This window comes from Dioscorea cayenensis, unplaced genomic scaffold, assembly GCF_009730915.1.
Source record: "Dioscorea cayenensis subsp. rotundata cultivar TDr96_F1 unplaced genomic scaffold, TDr96_F1_v2_PseudoChromosome.rev07_lg8_w22 25.fasta BLBR01001280.1, whole genome shotgun sequence".
NCBI lineage: Eukaryota > Viridiplantae > Streptophyta > Magnoliopsida > Dioscoreales > Dioscoreaceae > Dioscorea > Dioscorea cayenensis.
Genome location: NW_024087671.1, coordinates 68,853 through 92,484, shown reverse-complemented (window position 1 = coordinate 92,484; position 23,632 = coordinate 68,853). Strand labels below are relative to the sequence as shown.

At 37.1% G+C, this 23,632-nt stretch overlaps 3 protein-coding genes across 4 annotated transcripts; 1 reads left to right on the top strand and 2 right to left on the bottom strand.

Annotated features, from left to right (window-relative positions):
• The first annotated feature begins 565 nt into the window (after window positions 1-565).
• LOC120256062 (NAC domain-containing protein 10-like) lies at window positions 566-2,768 on the top strand. 2 transcript variants are annotated; one of them, XM_039263827.1, is made up of 4 exons: window positions 566-583; window positions 755-969; window positions 1,124-1,319; window positions 2,032-2,768. In XM_039263827.1, the coding sequence occupies exons 2-4, from the start codon at window positions 814-816 to the stop codon at window positions 2,583-2,585; spliced, it is 906 nt and encodes a 301-aa protein (XP_039119761.1). In that variant the 5' UTR covers window positions 566-583; window positions 755-813; the 3' UTR covers window positions 2,586-2,768. The 2 variants fall into 2 exon arrangements, with proteins under 2 accessions (XP_039119761.1, XP_039119760.1); XM_039263826.1 differs by lacking the exon at window positions 566-583 and having other exon boundaries at window positions 679-969.
• Window positions 2,769-2,966: 198 nt separating this feature from the next.
• LOC120256061 (guanylate-binding protein 1) lies at window positions 2,967-11,348 on the bottom strand. Its single transcript, XM_039263825.1, has 14 exons — window positions 10,912-11,348; window positions 10,444-10,605; window positions 9,170-9,235; window positions 8,821-8,964; window positions 8,585-8,701; window positions 8,355-8,456; window positions 8,068-8,253; window positions 7,413-7,502; window positions 7,195-7,329; window positions 6,538-6,660; window positions 5,297-5,382; window positions 4,419-5,031; window positions 4,234-4,311; window positions 2,967-4,159 (listed from the first exon to the last, which is right to left on the bottom strand). The coding sequence occupies exons 1-14, from the start codon at window positions 11,227-11,229 to the stop codon at window positions 3,116-3,118; spliced, it is 3,264 nt and encodes a 1,087-aa protein (XP_039119759.1). The 5' UTR covers window positions 11,230-11,348; the 3' UTR covers window positions 2,967-3,115.
• A 799-nt stretch (window positions 11,349-12,147) lies between these two features.
• On the bottom strand, window positions 12,148-23,550 carry LOC120256063. Its single transcript, XM_039263828.1, has 8 exons — window positions 22,715-23,550; window positions 22,326-22,653; window positions 20,826-20,971; window positions 19,021-20,738; window positions 17,788-18,014; window positions 15,931-16,901; window positions 13,820-15,290; window positions 12,148-12,821 (listed from the first exon to the last, which is right to left on the bottom strand). Exons 1-7 carry the CDS (start codon window positions 23,548-23,550, stop codon window positions 14,108-14,110), a joined length of 5,409 nt encoding a protein of 1,802 aa, XP_039119762.1. The 3' UTR covers window positions 12,148-12,821; window positions 13,820-14,107.
• Window positions 23,551-23,632: the final 82 nt, after the last annotated feature.

Below are 23,632 nucleotides of genomic sequence, written 5' to 3'. Positions count from 1 at the left end.
TATATTGTATTTTTTGTATTTTTAAATGAAATGGTTCTCCACATTCCTTTTATTCTTCTAATTAGAAAGATATTCTTTTGATCCTTAGTACAATAATGCCAATTTTTCAAGGGGTTTTAAAATTAATAATAAAAAAAATATATAAATATTAAATATCAGCAAGAATATTTTTTAAGGAAAGCCATGGAAAATTAAAGACAGATAGTGACATGAAAATCAATAATTCAATAAAGACAATATATATGACTTGGTCATGTAGTTGTATCAATGTTAAATATAGTAGAAACTTTATTATTGCTCCATGTCTTTCAAGACACTCTACGGTGACCTTGTAGCTAAACTCTCTCTTTTCCTTCTAAAACATCAAACCTTGTTATGTGAGTATGGTGGAAGGTCTCTTGACATTGAGGTTGCCTCATTTGCACTCAACCATATATATTGCACCATCTTTATATATATATAAATATATATATTCTTGTTCCATGTGTCATATATATATATATATTTATATATATTTATATATATAAACTTAGAATGAGCAAACGTGAGGGTCAAGCGACCTTCATTAATCTCTTCCCAACAAGTTACATCTCTCCCTCTCAACAAATCCTTCATATTTCCTTGTCTTTGTTGATCTTTCAATTTTTCAATATATATATATATATATATACATACACACTAAGAAGGTTGTGAAATCCTTGTTAATTTGGTTTGTTGTTTTTGTTTTTCATTTGTTCTATATTCTTGTATTCAGATCTGCATCTTTAGCTGTGTGTCTGATTGGGGTATGAGATTAGAGAAGGAATTAGAGAGATGACATGGTGTGTGGAGAACAAGAACAATAATATCACTAGTGGTGCTACAACATCTTCTTCTTCAACAACAGAGTTTGATAGTAAGAGATCAGATGAAAGCACTTCAACAACATGTCCTTCTTGTGGCCAAATTATCAAAGATCAACAGGATAAGGTGCATGCTATTTACTATTCTCTTCTTCCTTTGAATGCATGCATGCAATTATTATATTGAAATTAATTAGACATGCATACATGAGAACAAATTTTATATGATATACATATATATATATATATATATATATATATAACATGGTTGATGTGGTCAGAATGCAGGAATTTCAGACTTAAAAGGGGTGCCTGCTGGAGTGAAGTTTGATCCAAGTGATCAGGAGTTGCTTGAGCATCTTGAAGCAAAAACAAGACCAGAAGCTCAAAAAAAACTTCATCCTCTAATTGATCAATTCATTCCAACAATTGAAGGAGAGAATGGCATTTGCTATACCCATCCTGAGAACCTCCCAGGTTTGCCTTTTATTATTATTATTATTATTATTATTATTATTATTATTATATTTAATTATGTATATATTTGTATGGTTAAAGTTTTAGATACATGCATGGAATTGCTTCGATCAGGACAATAAGTCTCAATCTGAAAAAACATATAAAAGCAATATTTAATCCTATGCATTCATCATATATAGCTTCCAAACTCATTGTTATCCAACACGATTTCTCTTCTATTTAATTCAAAGCATTCACATCTTAATTTTTATCTCTTCAATGTATCCAGATGCTCAATTTTGATTTATTCTAAATTATAGATAGGGAAAGGTTAAAGATGGTTAATAATCACTATGTTTATTTAGAATAAGGTATCATGATACTTTAGGAAAAGTTATTTAGGCTAATTAGAAAAATATAAGTTATCCTCTTGAACCCATCCCAATCCAACTCCAACACCAACTTCTTTTCATTTTTTAACCTTTATATTCACCATCAGTTTATCACCCTTCTTATCTCTTCAATATCTTTGTCCTTTAACCAATTAAATTAATAATCAATCCTCTCTCTCTCTCTCTCTCTCTCTCTATATATATATATATATATACACACATAATTCTAATTACACCATTTATTTTATATATAGTTGTGCACTGCTCTCTTGCTATATATATATATATATATATTAATTTAGTTCATATTCTGTATTTTTAATACATGCAAATTAAAGGTGTGAGCAAAGATGGTCTTATCCGGCACTTCTTTCATCGTCCATCCAAGGCCTACACAACAGGAACAAGAAAAAGGAGAAAAGTGCACACAGATGAACAAGGAGATGAGACAAGGTGGCACAAAACAGGCAAAACAAGACCAGTGTTCATCAATGGCAAATTGAAGGGATACAAGAAGATACTAGTCCTTTATATAAATTACGGAAGAAACCGAAAACCTGAAAAAACTAACTGGGTGATGCACCAGTATCACCTTGGCTTCGACGAAGACGAGAAAGACGGCGAGCTCATTGTTTCCAAAGTGTTTTACCAGACTCAGCCTAGACAATGTGGTTCAGTGAACAAGGATCTGCTCATCCCTGTGAATGCAAATGGTGTCAATGAGGTGGATAAGGTTATCCACAAGAGTGGTAACTTTGTTGATTACTATAATTCATCAGTTGTAGGATATAACCAGGGAGTGGATAATAGAGTGAGTTCAGCTCACCAAGTGCTTTCTAACTTTGCTGTGCATGCTCATGGTTCTTCTTCATTCCTTGTGAATGAGAATTAGTTTTAGTCTTGACTATTTTACATGCATGTACAGATATAGTGAGCGATTGAGGAAAGGAGCAGTTTGGGGAATGATAGAGTTTGTTTTTTTTCTTTTTCTTTTCTTACAACATATTGATTGTAAATTTCCAAATGGTGCTTTTATATTGACATAATGTAATGATTTCTTTTTCGTGTTATTTTATTCTGATGTTTGTACAATGTTTGCTCTATGCTTGAAATTAGATTTTAATGATAATTTGATTATCTTAAATCTCAATAGCTGTGGTTTCCTAATTGAAGTAATATAAATGCAGAAAGCCCAACATCAGACCGTTACTACCTTCAATTCAAAACTAGTAAAAACGAAAAAAAAAGTACAGCATAATTACAGTGTAGGTTAACAGTGTACATAGACGTCCAGACAGTAAAAATAAAACCAGATATGATATGAGTACAGGCAGCAAAATCAAAAGCATAACATCTTAAGCTATCACTTGATTACATATTTATCACAATCAATTGATGATTAACTACTTAAAAAAATCTCATCTATTTCTCAAGGACAAGCTTTTCATATAGAGCAAGAATATCTTTCTTAATTGGATTCTTAAGCTGTAGAAGTTGCGCGCCGAAACCGTGCTTTGTAAGCTCTTGCTTCAGTTTTGGGATGGTGAACCTAAAATAACTGCTTGACCCCATTTCACTGCCTTCCTGACTCTGGTTATTATCATCTTCTTCTCTAATGACAGAATCCCCATCCTCAGTTTGATTGTGTTTGGAGGGACTGGTTGTGCTCTTGGATCTCTTTTTTCCCTTCACCACCTGATCAACATCCATGTCCTGGACTGATCCAGTTGCAATAAGATCATCGACTCTTGATCGTTTACCATGTGTCATTTTAAGTTTACCATCCAGTGCAGTTTCATTAAGACGCACAGATGTCAGCTGTTGTTGGAGTGTATCAAGTTTTCCTTGAGTTGCCTGCAGCTGTAAGGATAATGCCTCTGCCCTCCTGTTGGCTTCATTTCGAGCTGTACGTTCTGTTTCCAAAAGGCTTTCGAGCACTTGGACTGTGCCTGACCTTTGCTCATTGTTCTGGTTCAACATATCTGTGATCTCTCTCTGCCTATCACCAACCTTTAACTCAAGTTCTGCAACCTTGGACATTGCATCCATTTCAGCCTTCAGTAACCTTTCAATTTCCTTCTGCAGTGTGTGCCTTTCTCTTTCCAAAGAATCAACACGCCTCTCAGTCCTTTCAATAGTTGCCAATCTCTCCACTGCCAACTGCTGGGCCTCACTCTTCTCTCTTTGAGCAGCGGCAGCCTCTGCTCGAGCAGCATCAGCCAACTCCGTTGCCCTTTTTGCTTCCCTCTCAGCATCTCTCAACCTTTGGTCTGCTTCATCATATTTCTTACACTCGGAAATAAGTTTCTCCTGTAGAAAATCCCTATCTTGTTCCAGTATTGTCATCTCCTCTTTATGTGACTGAACTTTAGTTTTAAGGGGATTCAACATCTCGTTCAAAACTTTAATCTCATCCTTCAGGCCAGTAACCTCAATGTCATAGCTTTCTAATTTGAACTCAGCAGCCTGCACGCACATCAACGGCATCCTGGCATAAAAACAAAAACAAAACAAAAAAACAGAGTAGATAATTTTTTTACCTTCAATTCTCTCATCAAATTATTCATCCGGTTCTCAGAATTTTCAATCTTGACAGCCATATGCTTGATCTCCTCTTCCTGGAAATGGCAATTAGCTAATAAAATACGCAGATTACAAGTGGCAAATTGAAGTGTGCTCAAGATAATTTCTCCAAAATGTAAATGAAATCAGCACGGGGAATTACCTTGTTCTCCAATAGGCTAGTAAACTCAACCCTTAGAGCATCCTCCCTTTCCTGTGTCTTATGATTGGTGCGCTCCTGTGCTAATGCTGCCCGCTCTAGAGCACTTTTAGTTTCTCTAACAGTAACATCATATTTGCGTTTCCACTCTGATGCCTCTTCATTAGCAGACTTCACCTGTTCGCGAGCAGCAGACAGCTTACCTTCAGCAGCATCTATCCTGGTTTTCAGGGCCGCAGCTTCAGAGTACAACTTCTCCTCCTCATTCTTCTTTTCTGAAGATCTCTGTTCATACTTCTGCTTCCAATAAGATGACTCAGCTTGCACATTTTCCAAAGCTTTCAGTGTACTCTGATGTCGCTCCTCTAATGTGCTGTAGTTGCTTTTCAAATTAGAAACATGATTGGAGTATTCCTTGGAAAGCCTTTGCTTATCACCAATAGCATCCTCATAGCGCTTCAAGTTATCATTACTGTGCTTTTCACTTGCCTCAAGTTGCTTTTCAAGCATTATAAATTTTTCTTCAGTTGATTGGCATTTTAACAGCAGACTGCGTCTTTCCAATTTCACCTGACCAAGTTGCTTCTTGAAAAGGTCCAAGATTGGCCCCTCGAGGCTGAAAAGAACCAAATAATGGAAATGGGTAAAAGGAAGAATAAGTATTGGGATGCATAATATAATCTATAACCAGAACATAGCAAAGCAAGCAAGGCATCAACCCAAACCGAACCAGAAAATGAGTTCCAACACACAGTGATCCTGATCCTCTACCCAGTGATGTATACATGTATTAGGAAAATTACAGGGGATGCATCCATCATATTATTCCCCAGGAAATAAAAAAATGAAAGCAGCCATAGACAAAAGCACAAAAGACAAACCATTGTTGTAGGAAAACAGCGAGCTTTTTCCATTTGCCTGGAGCATGACAAGATGACTCGTACTCAGAGATCAAGGTCTCCAATTCCTGCAAAGATTTTCACAGAAAACTTCATTGCTATTGGCAATATGAAATCAGGCATAAAAGGTACATCAACAGAAAAAAGACAGCAGCTGAGATCCTACATATTACCTAGCACAATGTGACATATCTCAACTTAAATGCAGCAAACCCAAATCACAAATTCATAACCTGATATGTCTAGTGGAGGAAAAATAACCGAAGAAAATGTCAAGCAAATAAACTCCAGTCAGATACTTGGTCCTACATAAATTACTTCTAATTAAGCAGAAATCGGTAGTCCCTCATACTATATTCATGGGCGAAACTCAATTTGATGATCAGTTCAAAAGGGCTCCAACAGTGGGTAAAAATGTAGTTCACCATCCAGTAAAATAAGAGAGCTCAAAATATTGGAATGGGAGAGTTAGTAACTTAGTCATACTAAGCAAAATTTATTCCAAAAAAAGGTGAAATTCAGACAAGTGAAGATGTATCAAGACATTCTTGTTCAGAAACAGGAAAACAACACCATGACTTCACTGGCCCACCGCCTAAAGTAATGCAATAGGTTTATGTCCATACTTCATAATTACTACCAAGTTCAATAGCACACCATACCCAAAAGTAGGAAAGACAACATTGAAATTTGCCGGAAAATGGAGGAAAATGGACAATAACTATACGGTGAAAATATTTATGAAGAATGCATTGCAAAATTATTTAGAAACAACAAGTCAAAAAAGATTTGTTTGCAACTTCGTTAGATGTCAGAGATTAGGAGCATTCAATCAACTGCATTTTAATAAAATTTCAATGACAATCAAAAGAATTGAACCCTGTAATTTATAATATAAAAGAAAGATGAGACAAATAAGCTCTGAATACATTTGAGTCATAAGAATGATATTGGATTTAATTGAGGGCAAGTATAATAAGACATTGGCATAATGATTAAAAGCAAACTGAACATGAACATATATGGATAAGCACCATAAGCTTATTGCCTCAAGCAGTTTTACTAAGAGAAAACTAGACAAATGTCAGTACAATGCAATCAAGGCAAACTGAATAAAATTCACAACAAAGACCACAACAGTTGCACTGATATTTCCTTGTGACACAATCATGCTCATGAAAGAATACATAAACTGGGCATTTGATAACAGCATGAGCTCTAACCTGGATCACAGTATCATATTTCACATCAGGAACTTGACAAGCGGCCCTCAACTTCTTTTCCATGCTCTGAATGATATTTGAACACTGCAAATCTGCCTCCAAAAAGACATTTCTCTTGTAATCCTGCATCAACATTCCCTCACAGTGAGAACCCGGCCTATATCCTTTAGGGTTGTTTGATTAGAGGATAAGAAATGGGGTTAAAGGGAATCTTTTTCAAATATTAGGTTGAAGGGAAAATTTTTATATGAGTTGAATAATTTTTTCACTTAATTAAAAAATAATTATTAAATATATATTCTAAACAATAAAATCCTATAAAATAATCTTTTTGTTATTGTTTGGTGGGTACTCTTGGGACATGCAATCATACAAGAATTTATTCAGAATCAGAATAATAATAATAACTCAAAGAGTTTGCAAAGATCTGCATAAAACATCTCATAAACAAACCATCTCTTACTACAATGCCTTATGTTGTTGATTCCATGCAATGCCTACTAAATTTATCCAGAAAATAATACATTACAAGGAAAATATAACAAAATTAAAATGACTGTTATGTAAAGGAATTGATATATATGCATCGAAAAATAATAAGTAAATGTGTGGTTTCTCATGATATAAAATGATCAATATCATGGCATGGCCCTTTACCTCAAAGGCCTTTCTGACAAAAGTCTGCAGAAGTTTTTCATAAGTCAAGCGCGCCGAACCAGTACCCACAGCAGAAGCATTATAAGCAGCAAGTGATTTTTGAACTGCATCTTCATGCGCTTCTCTTAAAGCCACCTGAAGCGTGTAAGACACAGATTGACACTCGGAAACAATTCAAATAAGTTTATACTTAGGATGTTATAGGGAAGATCCACTACCTCCTCTGCTGGTCTAGTGCGGTCAAAGGAAGACATATACGTCTCTGCTGCAGAATCATATGCTCTACGACATTCTGCTTCTTCAACACTCTACAAAAAAGACACCGCCAATAACAATTCTATAAAAGATAAATGATCCAAATTATTCCATTTTAGCCTAACTACTAGAAAATGTTATTTAAACAACAAGCCTTTTCCATGTATATTTGACTTGGGGAACCATACAACCTGTTTTCAATAGCATCAACTTTTATCAAGAATAAAATGAAATGAAAATAACCAGCGATGCACAACTGCCAGAAAAAATTGCCCTGCTAAAGAAAGAGTGACAAGTTGGGCTACAAAGTCAACTTATTCCAGCCATGTAAGCTTGCCAAACAGTTTTCAGGATAAGAGTAACTCAAGAGTATCAAAAGCATCTCTATCCATTCCACAGATAGGCTTCTAACCTTACTCCTATACACAGATCAATAAAATGATAAAGAAGGAACCAATATTAATACTTAACATGCAGATGTTTCCTGCACTAAAGTCATCAAGGAAGCACCACTAACAACATACCAAGCATAACTGGATAGAAGTTAAAAATGACCAGAACAGCATAAACCTACAAACTAAATATAACAAGAATATTGAAATATTACAACAAACTAACCTGCCAAGAAGAGGATATCGTGGGGACTGCACCACTGTTTAGTGCATCCAAGAATGACTGTGTGATAGCAGCAAGAACAGGTCCAGTCATTACTGTTGATCCTACTTGTTTAGGTCTGGTCCTTCCAAAGACATATCTTGTCAGTTCATCCAAACTTGATCTAAACTCTGGTCGTAATCTATCTAACTGCAGAGCATAAAAAATAGGCAGGCATGAAGAATGTAAATCAACAATTAGCTCATGATAAACCAAGAGAGAAGAGATGTAAACATAAACCGAAGCCTTACAGGTAATTGATCTAGACGTCGGAGATCACTTTCATTGTTCAAAGGCCGCACGAGGGCAAAGCATTCCCTGTCAGGGAAAAGAGCACGGATAGACTCTCGAATCTGCCAACCAATAAATTATAAAAGAAATGGGTATTCTGATTTTAACTTCTAGACAAAGACAACAATATAAAACCAAATTTCACAGCATGACATTAAAATGAAGACCAAATTGAAACATCACATAATACCTCGTTCTTTGCCGTTACATTATCTTTTCCACCACCTTGCACAGGCCTCAAAGCCAACTCAAGGTAATCCCGAGGAGAAATCTTCTGATTATTCTCAACTAAATCAAGATAAAAGTCCTGCATAAACAAGGTATATAATTTTACTGGCGTATAATTCTTAAGATAGAACAAAAATCATATATTAAACATAACAGATGAAAAAACTCTAGAGTAAGATAACAATGGCACATAATCACCCTCAACAGCCAAACAAAGACTGGAGAAAATTGCCCAAGCTCTGACACAGTGGACCTTCCACCAGAAGCTCTAACACGAATATGCTTTGTCATTTCAGTGACCAAAGATAGACGATCAAGTGCTGCTTCATCTATGCCACCCATCTGAAGATGGCAAAAAAATAAAAAAAATAAAGGGGCTAGTGAGCAACTCCCAAGTAGGCATTCAGTTCAACGGCACACAGTAGACCACTTGTATGTGAGAAATATATATATATATATATATTAATAAACAATGAACAATTGAGAACTCTTTAATTCATCCATGTGCAACCTTTCTGAAAAGAAGGATGTATAAGAATATTCATACCTGGTTATAAATAAACATGCTTGATAAAAGAACAGCCAAAGAGAATATCTGGATACTGTAAGTCCCCTGCCAAGAAAGAGAGCAAACACACACTTCATCTCATATGCAATACAAATTATAAAAAAGGACAAAGGCCTCTGTAATTTAAAACAGAATCTAGAACTAACAATTAGACAATCAATAAACAGATTCCAGAATAATGGTGAATAATGCATAAATTCTAAGAGAATAACTAGCATGGCCTTACTTTAGGATAGCTAAACTTGGGTACTAACAATTAAATGGCTGCATTTGTATGTTCTTAAGAACACCAAAGCAGCTTGACACAAAGATCAGCTAAAAAAAGGTTCTTGGCTTGAGTGGCTACATAGTGGCCCTCCATTTGTTAGCTCTAGCATTTAAGGAGGATTGCTTGCACAGCCCCTGGTATCAAAGAAAAGAAACAGAGATAACCTAATTTTGGTCGCAAACAAACACAACATTATAATATTTCTTCTTTGACATGCCCTTTTGATTTCATCTTCCTTACATTGTCTTATTACAAGCAACAAATTGTCACACAAATTGGTGGAAACATCACTACTCGCCCTTTCCAATTTTCTTCCTTACTACTCAGTAGTTATATCAGTGGATCAAAAGATGCCAGATATGTACCTCATGTAGGAAACACAAAGCCATACACAAACACAGTTTATGAGCATGAGTTTCTTTGTATCACAAGTTCACAACTAAATACCTTTATCCCTGGAATCTTTCTTTCTTTACTTCCTATGTTTCTTGAAAGGTTATGTTTAGCATTCTAGTCACATGAGTCTTACTTTATAGCTTCTATTGGCAAATTTGTATCAGTCAACCCAATATCAATGCAAATAAACACAAACAGAACCAAAAAAATGAATTCAGGCTTCAACCCAGAGCAGCTTTTTCCACAACCGCAGATCCAATTGCCTGAATCAAAACTATACTAATTTATCAATGATGGATTAATGCTAGTTCAACGAGGATGATTCAATTGGTTAGTCACCAAACAACAACAGGTAAACACAAAATACAACTTTTCATGATGTAGATAGCCATTAGAGTTTGTCAGTGAGAACATGACCATCAAAACCACATATTTTATCTTCACAAGCTGCAAGCAAAGTTGCCAGATATTTCAACTAAAACTCAGCATTTCAACTGATTTTCAAACCATAATGCATTACGATGCAGTAAGGAAAAACACAAAGAATGCGAATATCAATCATGCAACAAGTAACAAGATCTAGTCTAACCGTTTGATCATAAGCATCTATTCCTTCACTGTCCAACAGCAAAAGGTTATACTCAGTTCCATCCAGAGCAGTCCGCTTTAATGGTGCGCTCCACATCCAGAGCCCCTTTGTACATGGCCGATGAGTGGAAGCCACTTGAAATCCACTGCTCCTCCCAAGAAGCTGCAGCACAAGTGCAGATTTTTTGTTTTAATAAAAAATCTTCATTACCAAGATGTTAAGTTTTTGGAAAGAAAAAAAAAAGGCACAAAAGGTGAATTCTTTCTACATCCATAGATCATATTCCTGTTTCGAAATAATGTACCAATCTCCCATCTTTGAAACTACAATTACTCTGACATGAAATGGTAACAAGAAGGCTGGTTTCTTTGAAAGATGAAATAACTACGCATTTACTTCACAACCGAAAAATAAAGAACGCTCAAAACATGCAAGTACAACCCTAAATTTCGGAAGAAAGAAGGAAACCTGATTAAGAATGAAACTCTTGCCCTGGCGAGCGCGTCCACAGACGGAAACAACACCAAGAGGGCCCTTTACCAACTGCAGCGCCTTGACAGCCTCCGGGTCCATCTGAAACTTTCCTTTTTCGTCACAATAGACCAGCCGAAGCGGCCTCGGGGCCCCAACCACACCATTAACCTCCACGGAAGAAGAAGAAGAAGAACCAAAACCAGAGCCAGGGCTGGAATCATCCAAATTAGGGTTCGAAGGGGACGCCGCCATCGGAGAATGATCCCGCTCTTTCGACGCGGATCCACCTCGGAATCCCAACATCTGCATCATCTTCTTCCTGTTTTCTCTTCAGCCAATCGATTTCGATTTGGAAAATTAGGTTTAGAGATTCTTCAAAGCGATTTCAAGGGTTTCGTTCGGGAGGGAAAAAAGAGGGAGGGATTCAAAATAGAAACAAAAGTGACCGATGGTGGGAGATGAACTTTATATAGGGATTCGAAGATAAAGGAATGGGATCCAGTGACGAAATTGCCCCTCGATTTCTTGTGCTTTAGTGACGAATGTGAGGGTATTTATGATATTTCATGTACTAGCTTACATGCTAAGCGAGCCAATCCACGCTGTCCTGCAGAAGCTATATCCGTCCGCTAATGCCTCGAGATCGAGTTACAATAAAAACAATATTTAATATTTATGCTTAAAAAATGGTACTCCCAAATAGAGAGTGGTGTGGGTCGGTTAACCGGGTCCGACGGACTCGACATACTGGGTCTGAGGTCGGGTTACAGTGCGGGCCAATTACAGATTATATGTTAGGCCAGATGGAATGTTGCCTCCCTCTATTCCAGAAAACTTACTGGTCAGTGGAGATTTTGGGAAATATTTTTATTCAAAAAGATTATAATTTGACTTAATTAATATTTATAAGAAAAAATAATTTTTTTAAAAACAGTAATAGTTGTTTATTAATATTCATTTATAAAATGATTGCATCCCATTCTGCTTGCCGGGAACTGTTGCTAAGGAAGGTTAAGATGGAAATTATACAACATTTTTAAGGCTAAAATATAATACTTGTAAAAATGATAATTTGAAAAGATTAATCACAGGCATCAAAAGGAAATTCAAAATGGACTACAGTGTGATTCACATTAGTAATGGATACCAAAACTGATGAAATTTTTTTCATAAAATAAGATTATTTATCAGATGCATCCATCCATGCATGAACACATTCTACACAAGTCATCAAAACAGAGTTTAAACACTCTCATTTTGTTAAAAAACATCATTCTTGTTCAAGTATATCTAAGCAAAATTTTCTCCAACCATTTTCTAGATAAGTCTGTACACGCAACTTCAGGTCATACTGTCATAGCTTTCTGCTTCCACTCTCAAAATGATACAACATTACACACAGGGATGTTACATAGCTAGACGAAAGCAATTGCTTGAATTTGCATCCATGACGATGAGATTCTCGACGGAAGAAAACCCAGCTGGCTGCAAAAAGAGAATGCTCCGGCAGAAATTACCATCGGAAACATAAGCATCAATTTATAACAAATGCTGGAGAAGAGATGATACAGAGCAACAGGACTATTTGATGTTTGGTGTCACAGCAGAAGATATGAAGCAGAAGAGTATAGTTAACAATGTCTTGTTATATGAAAAACTCTCCAACATCTAAAATCTGAATAATAACAAATATGTATCAATGTGTCTTGGCTGGCAGCTTGTCATTTGCATGTTGGATCAGCAAGAGAGCAAATATATAATTCAGGAAATTGATTTCATGAGTACCTCCAAATACTGAAAGAAGTCACTAGCAAACATAGTAAGCGAGTTCTCATAGCACCCCACCAGAAGAAACCGTGAATGTAGAGCAGAGTGCTGATGAGTTCCGCTCGAATTATTATTGTCTGCATAAAAAAAAGAACAAAAATAAGAAACAGGAGACGAGAGAAGATATAAAATACAAATCCATGGCCGACGAAACTGAGCAACTTGGCATGAGCATCAGTAGTGTGATACAAGTCACTAACTTACACACCATATGACGCTAAATCTTGGTTTATACAAATAAGAATCTTATCAGCTAAGATGGGCTTGTTAGTAGCCCTACCCTAAATCAGCAAAACGAGAACCAATACCATTTTTAGCCAACATTCAGAGAAACCAGACTGCTCCCTTCCCTTGAATTCATGATTTCCAGATTGCGAAATCATATTAACAATTCATCGAATTCAATCTCTATGTATGCTAAACTAAATGTCAGCAGAAATCATGAAGAACCAAAAATATGGTCACCCACAACAAATAATTATGAGTTCTGACTTTCTATGCTATTTGTTCCTAATATAAACCCAATGAGCTTGAGCTGATAACTACCATAGCTTCATATAACTAAACGGCAAGGCTTCTTCTGTCATCCACTAGAAGATAAATATAGGTTTTTTTGATGTTTTAGACCACTATAACTCTAGGCAAGCAACATCTAGTTAAGCAGAGGACTGAAAAGCATCTAAATGATCTATTAAGAAGTTTTTGACTTAAAGAGAATGATAAACACATAAATGTAATTGAATTTCTAATGTATATGAAATTTGAAATGTGAAACAAAGAATATTAGGGAAAAATTGCAACTTAAAACTAATTTTAAATTCTAATTGTTTGTCATAGTCATAGATGATGTAACATTAGTTGATCAAGAAAAGACCAAGATTGAAAGCCACATGAAGGTTGAAGATAACAGTCTAATAATGTAGCACTGCAGGACTAAATGAAGTACTTGCAACATAAACAGGAAAAATAAAACTGAGATGCATATTCTTGATCAAATTGCTAAGGATACCACCTGTGCATAACAAAACAAGAAAAACAGGAGATAAAGATTGTCCAAGAGTAAAAGGACAATAACCTGGTATGTATATTAAGATGTTGGAAGGCCAGCAACCAAAAACTAGAATACAAGCTTTGCGAGAAACAAGACACTGCAGTCAATCCATATAACCTCTCTCTCTCTCTCTCTCTCTCTATATATATATATATATATATAGGAGCATCTGCCATGCTTTTATAGAGGACCAAATTAGATTGGTAAGAAACACAAAATCCATGTGTATCCTGACAAGCATATTGCTGACAAGTAAAATTCTGGTGTTCCCTTGACTAAGCACTGTGATTTAAGCTCCACAAATAACTAACATCAAACAATTGGTTGTTTGACCATTGAAACAATCTCTGTGATAAAGCAAACACACAGTTTCTCATATCTGCAGTGAAAAACAATTGAGTCAGGGGGGTTTGCAGGGACCAATACGCCTCCTTTGAAAAAAAATCTACATGGTGACTGGTAACGCTGTTGTCTCTCAAACTTTGCTTTATCAACATCATCCTTTCTGTGACAATTGCATTCTGTTGGTGAAAACTCTACCTTACTCAAAGAGTTATGCTGAAAAGGCATCCTCTTTAGCTGGTTATTGCTAATCTGGTGGCAAGTGCAGTGTTCAAGCGCATTTCTCCATACTTGTCCCCTCTGATGGTGTTCTTCAGCATCAATGCTATTTGATGAATTGTCATAGTTTTTAATTGCTCGCAGAAGATTTAGAGAACATGAAACCACTGCATCATGGATGTCCTCAACAGCTGAATGGCTACCAGTGGATCTCCACCAATCTGACAGAATAGTATGAAGCAACTCATTAAGTGTACGCACACATTGGGAGCAACAGTCATAGACACATGAAATTTCAGTGCCTGATAGATTATTATTCTTTCTAAGGGTAAATCCGGTAGCTGTAACTGCTTCATCGGAAACAAATGAAGCATTATCAGAGGATGGAACACTGCTCAAGTCATTCCGCTTATCACTGATATCTCTACAAGAGGACTCTGCAACTAAACTTGAATTGTCTAGGTTGGGAAGACTACCTTCGGTAGGAATATTGGTTTGCACCAGTTCAGTACTAAATGGGCCTTTCACATGGCCTTCCTCTTCACATGGTGTAAGTCCTGAGATGCAATTGCCATCTTCACTGACTAACGCACCATCAGCTAAGGAAGAACTGGGATGTAAGTTAGAGGAAGGAGGAGGTAATGGAGAAGGCTGTTGGAAATGCCTAATTTCTGGTATGCTTGCATTCGAATCAGGTATTGAGAGATTGCACCCTTCATTGAAATTAACAGAGTCACCATTACTGGTCGCAAATTTATGAGGACTTCCATTATCTGATCTATCTTGCACCATGTTACAGTTTTCTTTAGGAACCCCTGGCATTCTAGAATTGTTACCAATGAGAGCACTGCCACCTGCATTATCATCTTTCAACTGTTCCTCAAACGCTGATGGTTTAGTGTTTGATGTTGCCAACAGGTTGTCTGGCTGTGAACTGCAGTATGAAAAACAAGAGCATCACAAAAGCTTCTTTTCCAGGATATTTGCTAAAAGGAAAACCGCATAGTATCCCTAAAGAAAACAAGAAAAGTTGTTCATTATTTTGTGAGGCAGTTGCGTGTAGCTTACAGTAGTTTGTGCCATACTTGTAAACAAATACACCCCTATTTATCCAATTCAAAATTATACCCAGAGCTTAATAAGACGCAGAGGTGTTCTATACAATAAGGGTAAGAACAGAATTATGGTACAAGATAGACTAGTCTTGGTTATATCCACCTGAAAAACTAAGATGAATAGTTCGTGGAAGAATAATATTTGAGGCCTCCAGTCACGACAAAAGGCTTTGCTTTAAAGAGAACCATTTAGTACAACTTCTTGATACATGTTAATTATGCATATTTATAAGTTTCATTCTTTATTGCAAGTAAAGATTACGGTGTATGCCACTTTTCAGTTATCTCCATGCAACACAAAACACAGAGAAAAAGGAACTTATAGTTCAAAAAGAAAGCTGAAGCAATTTTAACTCTCCAAAGGTAGGGAAATAATGAAAGAACCTGAAAAAGAATCAAGAAAAAAACAAGAAGAAAAGGTTGCATTTAATAATGTCAAAATAACAAAAAAAAAAGTACCTGATGATTGTGTATGCCCAGCTGTTGACCATATCTTCTAAATAAGCCACTTGAGATAGAAGTCGAAAGTAACGGTATCTCTCTTTCCCGTCCAAAACCTTATCATGAATACGCCCAACTAGAAGCTCCAAAACTTTTCTAACTTCAGCTGAGACTTCTCTAACTGATGAGTATGCTCCTTTGATTGCTAATAATCCTACAGCTACTAAGCCTCTCACCAGACCAGAATCCCTCTCTTTAAGATTGGCTGAGTTTCCTCCAGCCACAACCTTTGAAGGTGAGCTACTAGGATGTATCTCACAGGAATTAAAAGGCCAGCCCTTCCAAGGCCCATTTATATCTGCACAAGGACCATCTTTCAACTTTGATGTTACCCAGCACAGTTCAGCAAATTGAGGGCATCGTAGAATCTGATAGCCAAACATGGTGATTGCTGAAGGTGGACCACCTTTCATGAACCTAATAGGAAGAGTTTTTTGGAATAATTCTTCAGGCCTCTGATGCTGCACATCATTCTCTGCACTGCTTCTTATGTTAGACAATGGAGACTGTCTCTGATCATTGTTTAGTCCTTGATGAATTTGGCTATCCCAGAAAGAAGTTTGATCATTTGAAGCCCTTTGTTCAAGATGTGTTGATGCAGCATTTACTCTGGTAGTTTTGTTGTTTTCCATGCTTTCTCTTTGGCCATCTAGACTAACCACCGCAGTGGGAGATAGATCGCCACTACTAGTATTATTTATCATATGGCTTTTGTAATGTACCAATTGCACATATTGCTGAACAAGATCTTGTGACACTTTTGCTGCAGATGAATCAAGGACTAGCTCATGATTGTAGATTCCATCAACATGTACAAAAAATCTTGGTATTGCATCTGAAGGCAAATAATCATGATCATGTGAAACATCACTGCTAAAGAACTGCCGCACTCGATTGGGTAGTTCATCATCTCGAACGTCACAGGTGGCCTTTAAATCAAACAACACAGCATTATTGTAGAAACAGTGTGGAATATAACTGAACACAGAACAAGAAACTATCTTATATTCCAAGGAAATTGGAAGTCATCACCTTAATGCAACTATTATTTGAGAAACCCATAAAATGAACTGAACATGAGATTATGGAGAGAACAGTATACACATTAACAATCATACCGGCCATTTTGGGAAAGGATAGAAAACTATGTAAGATATAAAACACAGAACAGAAAACTAAGGTCATCATATAATCAAAGACATTACAGGCCTCAAACCAGGGATGCATGACAGTGTTTCAGTAGGAGGTCAGCACTTCCTTTTTGTGGTGAAACACATGGACATTGAAAAGCAACATTTATCACACAATTTACAGAATCCATTCGTTCAACAAGAAGAAACAAATATACAAAATGAGCATTCATTAATAAAATTGACTGCTAAGCAATTCACAGCAAAATTCAATCAGAAATTCTTCCCCAACATCAAAGGCAATGCATCACATTTCGTCAAATAAAAGACAAAAATATCATATGGCAATTGTATTGGATTTTCATCAATACCAGCAACTAATCCCAGAGCCATTAACCATTCACATAAATATCTAATATCTGTAAAGTGCATGTAACAAGTTTATTATATAATTAAACAAATAACTCCAGATAGAATATTGCAACAAAGGAAAAGTACATAAAGTTGCTTCCTTTTAATATTGTAATAATTTATACATAAATCTGCCAGATTATGTGAGAAAGCTGAATGTGCAACATAAGCTGCAGTCATGAACCACAACCATGTTCAGGATATGAAAAATCCATTTTAATATAATAAAAGCCAATAAACAAATACTGCATAGTTCCAAGGATCTCCCACTTACCAAGATAATTATATTTGTGAATGCACACATAGAACCTACTTGCTCAATAAAGGAATTCCATGCTTCTGAAGCTTGTTTAGTCATGTTTTGGATTCCAGGTGAGGAAAATTCAGATGATTTTGGACTATGTTCTTCCTCCTCAGCCTTTATCACATGATTTTCATTCAAAGCCCACAAGTCAATCCTTGGCATGTAGATTATGCAGCGCCCAATGAGCAAACATTTCGCTGGAGAAAAAATCCATATAGAAAAGTTATAAATAAAGTATACAACATGCTGTGCCTAACATGGAAGGGTGAAAGATTTTGTGGACCATTTGAAGAAGAAGTAAATAGCAAAGAATGAAAATGGCATAAGTTTTATGATCCTTCTCCAACAACACCCATGAGTACAAAACATATTGCCTAAGTTAAATCAGTACTATTTACTGATCATGGTTACTTCTGTGTTTATCACTTATTAGCTCCTTAACCTTGTTTACTTTCAAAAGGTAACAATGTATATTTAACCCTAATTCTTATGCTCTATTTATCAGTGTGCAGAGGCCTCTATTTTGTAATTTGAAGACTACTTTTATGTTTCTAGATCCCTCAATGAATATCCAGTTCTCTTATTTGATTTGTTTGGTTTGTAAGTAGGATAATATCACAAGAATGCGGTTGGCCAATGATCTATAACAGCTTTTACAAGTCTAGGATTTGTAAGTAGGATAAGACCGCAGGGATGTTGGTTCATGCTAAAACCAAAATCCTCAGGTAAGTGCATAGGCATTCATGATGAAAAACAAGAAATATGCAATGTAATAGGAAATCAGTTTGACATTAGAGAAACAAAACAGCATATGCCACTTGCAGAAAATTTCAAATTAAGTAGCATGGACAATCAAAAACAAAGAATAGCTCTACTACCTTCATTGTGATCTGAGGATAGAAGATTAAAACTAAATGTCCGCTAATACTTCAAAAAAGCATTTAGAAAATTGTACTTCAGTGAATTTTATACAACAGCACATGTACTGATGTACTTAAAAATACTTCTGACGTCCTATCAATCAAAGAGTCAAAGATGAATTAGGTAGCTTGAATAGGAAACAATCAAAAGGCCAAACTTGGAGAAAGAATAAAAGTGTATATTAACAGGAATGCAGAGTGCAATATGAGCAGCAATAAACCTGTTCTTTATGTACATATGTAATCAATGATAAGCAATATGGACAACATAAAAAGAACATACTGAGAATTTGTGTCAATCCTCGAATTATGTCTCCATGCCCCTCTTGCAAAATAGTAGCCAAATTAACTTTTTGAATTTCAATATGGCCCACAAACGTATGGAGAAGACAGCTAGCCAGATGATGTTGACCAGATCTGGGGGTTCCAGCAATCAATGCACGAAATCCAGATGTGTTGTGCCACTTACTAAGATATTTCTCCATTGGTTTGCCACAGCCAAATTCATCATGATTATTATCATAATCATCCGTTGTGTATGAAGTCATGATTCCTGATTGATCAACTAACAGGCCAAAGAGAGAAAGCCTTTTTTCTATCTCCTTTGAAGTATCTATTTCTTGTATCAAATGATGAAGATGAGACAGCCATAAGTTAGTGGAGATTCCCTTCTCTAGCAAAGAAGAAAATATAATGTTTTTAACAGACTTGGATGCCCTTGAAAGCGAAGGAGGTAACCAAATACGATCATCAATGCCAAGTAATATAAGAAGGTGGCATAATGGTTCTAAAAGACATGGAACCAGATGGCCATAGAGAGATGAAGAAACCACATCATTTGCAGCCATTCCCGCTTCTCTTCGAGAACATGGAGGAGGAGCAAATGAAAGAGCTGCTATCCAATCCCTCTCCTCTACAACAAATGATGGAAGGGAAGGAAGCATGCCCTGACCAGATTCCTTTTCCACAGAAGACAGCAGTTCTTGCAAGGCACAATTCCTCTTCAAGGCATTTATTGCTGCTTGTGTACAAAGAGACTGCAAATCAGCACCAGCATAACCTGCAGTTTGACTGGAAATCCATGAAAGAAGAGGTTCTGATAAAGGATTTGGCCAACTTTGAGTATGAAGTGAGAGAATAGCAGATCTATCCTTGAGTGATGGTAGTGGAAAATAGATTTCCCGATCAAATCTCCCAGGCCTCCGCAAAGCAGGATCAACAGCATCTGGACGATTCGTAGCACCTATTACAATAACTGATCCTCGAGACTTTAGCCCATCCATTAATGAAAGCAAAGTTGAGACAACTGAACAATGTGTCTGATCTTGAGTCCTAGATCGACAAGGAGCTAACCCATCAATCTCATCAAAGAAGATGATAGATGGCTGAGACCTCTCAGCCACCTGAAAAAGAAGTCTTAACTGACGCTCAGCATCACCAACATACTTACCCAAACAATCAGCACCTTTACGAGCAAAATATGCTATTCTCTTATCACCTCGAGAGCATGCACCAATCAGTGATCGTACAACCAAAGTTTTTCCTGTACCTGGATACCCATGCAAAAGAACTCCTCTTGGAGGAGTAAGAGCTAGATTACTGAAGAACTCAGGATACAAAAGAGGTATCATCACAATTTCCTTCATGCACTGAATGACATCTTGAAGACCAGCCACAGACTCCCAACCTTGGTATAACTTATTTTCAGAAGAACCTCCAATATAAACAGGTGCTATTCTTACCAAATCTCTGTGAAGCCTTTTGCTTTCACGTTTCAAGAACTCTTCATCTTCTCCACGATTTTCTAACCATTTCTCTTCAGATTCTAAATCTTTCCACATAGCATCATTTGAAAGCTTCCTCAAATCCATCTTAAACTTCTTAATTTTCATTTTCCTAATTTGTTGAGCATAATCACCTCCTTGAGGGTGAAAGAAATGCCGATGATCAGGGCAAGCTATGAGAAACTTACGATGATCAAATATACAACCATCTGCTCGGCTGCAAGGCTACAAGAAGAACATTGATAAGAAAAAAAGAAGTGTCAAACAAGAAATGTGTTTAACATGCTATTAACAGAAACAGTACACGACCAAATGATAGGTTTTAGGGCATCGATCCACGCGACAGCCTATAGTTGCCCCAGGTCTGCCACAACGGCTGCATTTCAATGCCCTACCACGGCAAAGTGCAGCTCTGACATTCTTCAGGCATCCCAGACCAGCAAAGTAAACCTGAAAAAGTATAATACGACAAGGACCTTTAAATTGTTTTATATAAACAATCAGAGTCAAACAAACGACAGTGATAACAAATAAAAGAAGCAACCTAAGTGAGAAATACATGGACAAAATATCAGTTTCACAACTAAGAGAGGATTGATATAGCATTTACCATTTTTTCTCAAAGCCCAATGAATTTATGAGTTGCTCATTATCAAGAACTATATGAGCACTCTGAAAAATTCACCAACTTTCAGTTAAGCCTACTTACCATGTATTGTCCTGTGTTAGCGTTATTAGGTTATCACATTTAGTCATAGCAACATCTCAATAAAGAAATTGCATTTGCACATAATAACAATGTAAAATCTGTTGATAGAAACAAGAACTTGCCATATGGTGTATCCACTCTAATAAAAACACAAAAGTAATAAAAAAAGGCACAATATCGCTATGTTATTGGCATTGCATGTCAACAACAATTAGTCATCATTAACTCCTAGTAATATTTGTGCTCAAATGGAATTATTCATATTTGATTTAAGCTCGAGACCCCTAGGGCTTATCATTGAAAATCACTGCTTTTGTGCACTTAGTATTTCTTCATGTTACCCTTATTATACTTGTTCTTATGACACCTCTATAATTGATTTCAGAATACACACTTGGCTAACTTAACTTTTTCTCGAAAACTTAAAATGTCCGTTACATCCAAATTTAGAAAACTTGTCAAACACTTAACTATTTTCCTTTTCTCCCCCTTACATTTGTACAAATTGATTACAGAACACAAGCTCCTACACTGTTTTAGATCACACCAGCTCCCTCCTAAAGGGCTAGCACACACAAACCTTTTCATTGAAACAATATATCTTCATTATTTACATGAAGAAAATGAATTTTATATCATTCTGGCTGTGCTTTATGTGATATGCAGCATTAAAACTGTCTAAAGCCATTCCCATGGTCTGAGCATAACTATGTACATACATATGGTTTCATAAAATTCACAAATTCTTTCCACCATCAGAAAGTACTTGAATATGCATCTAGAACTTCATTGCATTATTCTCATGTGTTGAACTAAATGTTACAAAACCTACATTTTCACTTTAGTCAATATGAAAAGGGTCTAAGAATAATCCAGGAGCATGGTGGTTGTAGTCTTAACTCTGGAAAAGATTAATTAACATCATTAGTAACAGAACTTGTTAAAATAGTAATTAAAGGCAAGTTATTGTTTAGTTGATTTTAAAAGCCGCAGGTCAAGTATAGTTATAATGAATTGAGGTCATCCTACAGTTAAAAAAATCATTATTCGAAAGAAAAGACAATATAAAAAAAATGTTGAGCCAATGTACTTCACCTCAGGACTCCACACGGCACAATGCTGATGAACCCAGACACGAGCAATTCCGAAACGGTCATGTATAGGTCCCAAAAGCCTACCAAGCCATCCAGGTTCATCTCCAAACCCATCCCATATGTCATAGTTTGGCTCCTCTGAGACAGAGGATCCTTCGTATGCTTCATTATCACTATCAGTGGACTCACGAACAAGTTTCTTTGGCGGTCTACCATCAATCCCTCCCCCACACAGCCCACACCTCCTGCCTTCTTTCACCCGTGGCACATCAACAATATCATCAGGTGGCTTTAGGATCACTTTCTTTGAACATATCCTCATCAGGTGGCTTCGGATCATTCTCTTTGAACATATCTTCATCAGGTGACTTTGGATCACTCTCTTTGAACATATCCTCACTTTCCAACATCTTGCTACTGAAATCATCATCCCCCGTTTTGGCATCTACATGAACATCAGCAATGGCATTGTCTGAATGCTCTTCCACAATCAATTGATCAGCCTCAGCTTCTTGTAGGTCTTCTTGACCAGCAAAACCAGCTTCTTCCCCTGTGTCGTCTTGCTCCACAACCTCAGGCAAGTTATTATCTGGCTCAACAGCCTCGGGCTCAATAGCCATTGGCAAATCAGGGATTGCCTCAATTTCTACTTCTGGCTTACTTTCCTCTTTCTCGCCACCATCGTCTTCATCATTCTTAATAAAAAAGATGTCAACCTGATTATCCTCATCCCCAGAAACCATCTTCCTCTTCTTCCTCCTCCTCCTCCTCCTCCTCCTCCTGGTGGAACCAGAAGCCCGCAGTCCAGGCTCACCATTATCATCATTCCTCTCCGAATTCTCCCCCAACTCTAGTTTAAGTCCAGCCCTCGATCGCAACCTCGCCGACCAAACCCTAGAAACCGGCTCAGAATCTCTAATCTCCACTTCAGAAACACCCAAAGCGAGCTCCTTCAATCCATCCTTGCTCATCACTCCGCGCTCCCCCTTCTTAAACTTGCGAGCAGTACCACCGCGTCTCGTTCGACAAGAAGGCACAGGCGACGAGTCAAGGACTTCGGGTGCCCGGCGGGCACGGGAGCTACGGCGGAGAGTATCAGCGGCGGAAGGCGGCGTGGCAGGGGCCCGGTCGACGATGGCATCGAGCCGCTTCTGCCGCTTGCGCCCCCTGAAGCTCGGCGACGCCCGACTTCGGCCCCTTTTGCGGGCCTGCGTTGATGGCGGCATCGGCGAGGGTTTCCAGGAATCTAAGCCCGATAAGAGAGACAGAGACAGAGAGAGAGAGTTCAGATGAGAACCATGGGTGTTC

Excerpts from the sequence above, each read along its gene's own strand:
- LOC120256062 (XM_039263827.1), top strand. The coding sequence starts at position 814 with ATGACATGGTGTGTGGAGAACAAGAACAATAATATCACTAGTGGTGCT. Across the intron at positions 970-1,123 it reads TCAAAGATCAACAGGATAAG|AATGCAGGAATTTCAGACTT; the intron begins GTGCATGCTATT and ends TGATGTGGTCAG. Across the intron at positions 1,320-2,031 it reads CCATCCTGAGAACCTCCCAG|GTGTGAGCAAAGATGGTCTT; the intron begins GTTTGCCTTTTA and ends TGCAAATTAAAG.
- LOC120256061 (XM_039263825.1), bottom strand. The coding sequence starts at position 11,229 with ATGATGCAGATGTTGGGATTCCGAGGTGGATCCGCGTCGAAAGAGCGG. Across the intron at positions 8,965-9,169 it reads GCATGTTTATTTATAACCAG|ATGGGTGGCATAGATGAAGC; the intron begins GTATGAATATTC and ends TGCCATCTTCAG. Across the intron at positions 7,330-7,412 it reads GCACTAGACCAGCAGAGGAG|GTGGCTTTAAGAGAAGCGCA; the intron begins GTAGTGGATCTT and ends TACACGCTTCAG.
- LOC120256063 (XM_039263828.1), bottom strand. The coding sequence starts at position 23,550 with ATGCCGCCATCAACGCAGGCCCGCAAAAGGGGCCGAAGTCGGGCGTCG. Across the intron at positions 22,654-22,714 it reads ATGTTGGAAAGTGAGGATAT|CCACCTGATGAGGATATGTT; the intron begins GTTCAAAGAGAG and ends AATGATCCGAAG. Across the intron at positions 15,291-15,930 it reads TGGGCATACACAATCATCAG|TTCACAGCCAGACAACCTGT; the intron begins GTACTTTTTTTT and ends TTCATACTGCAG.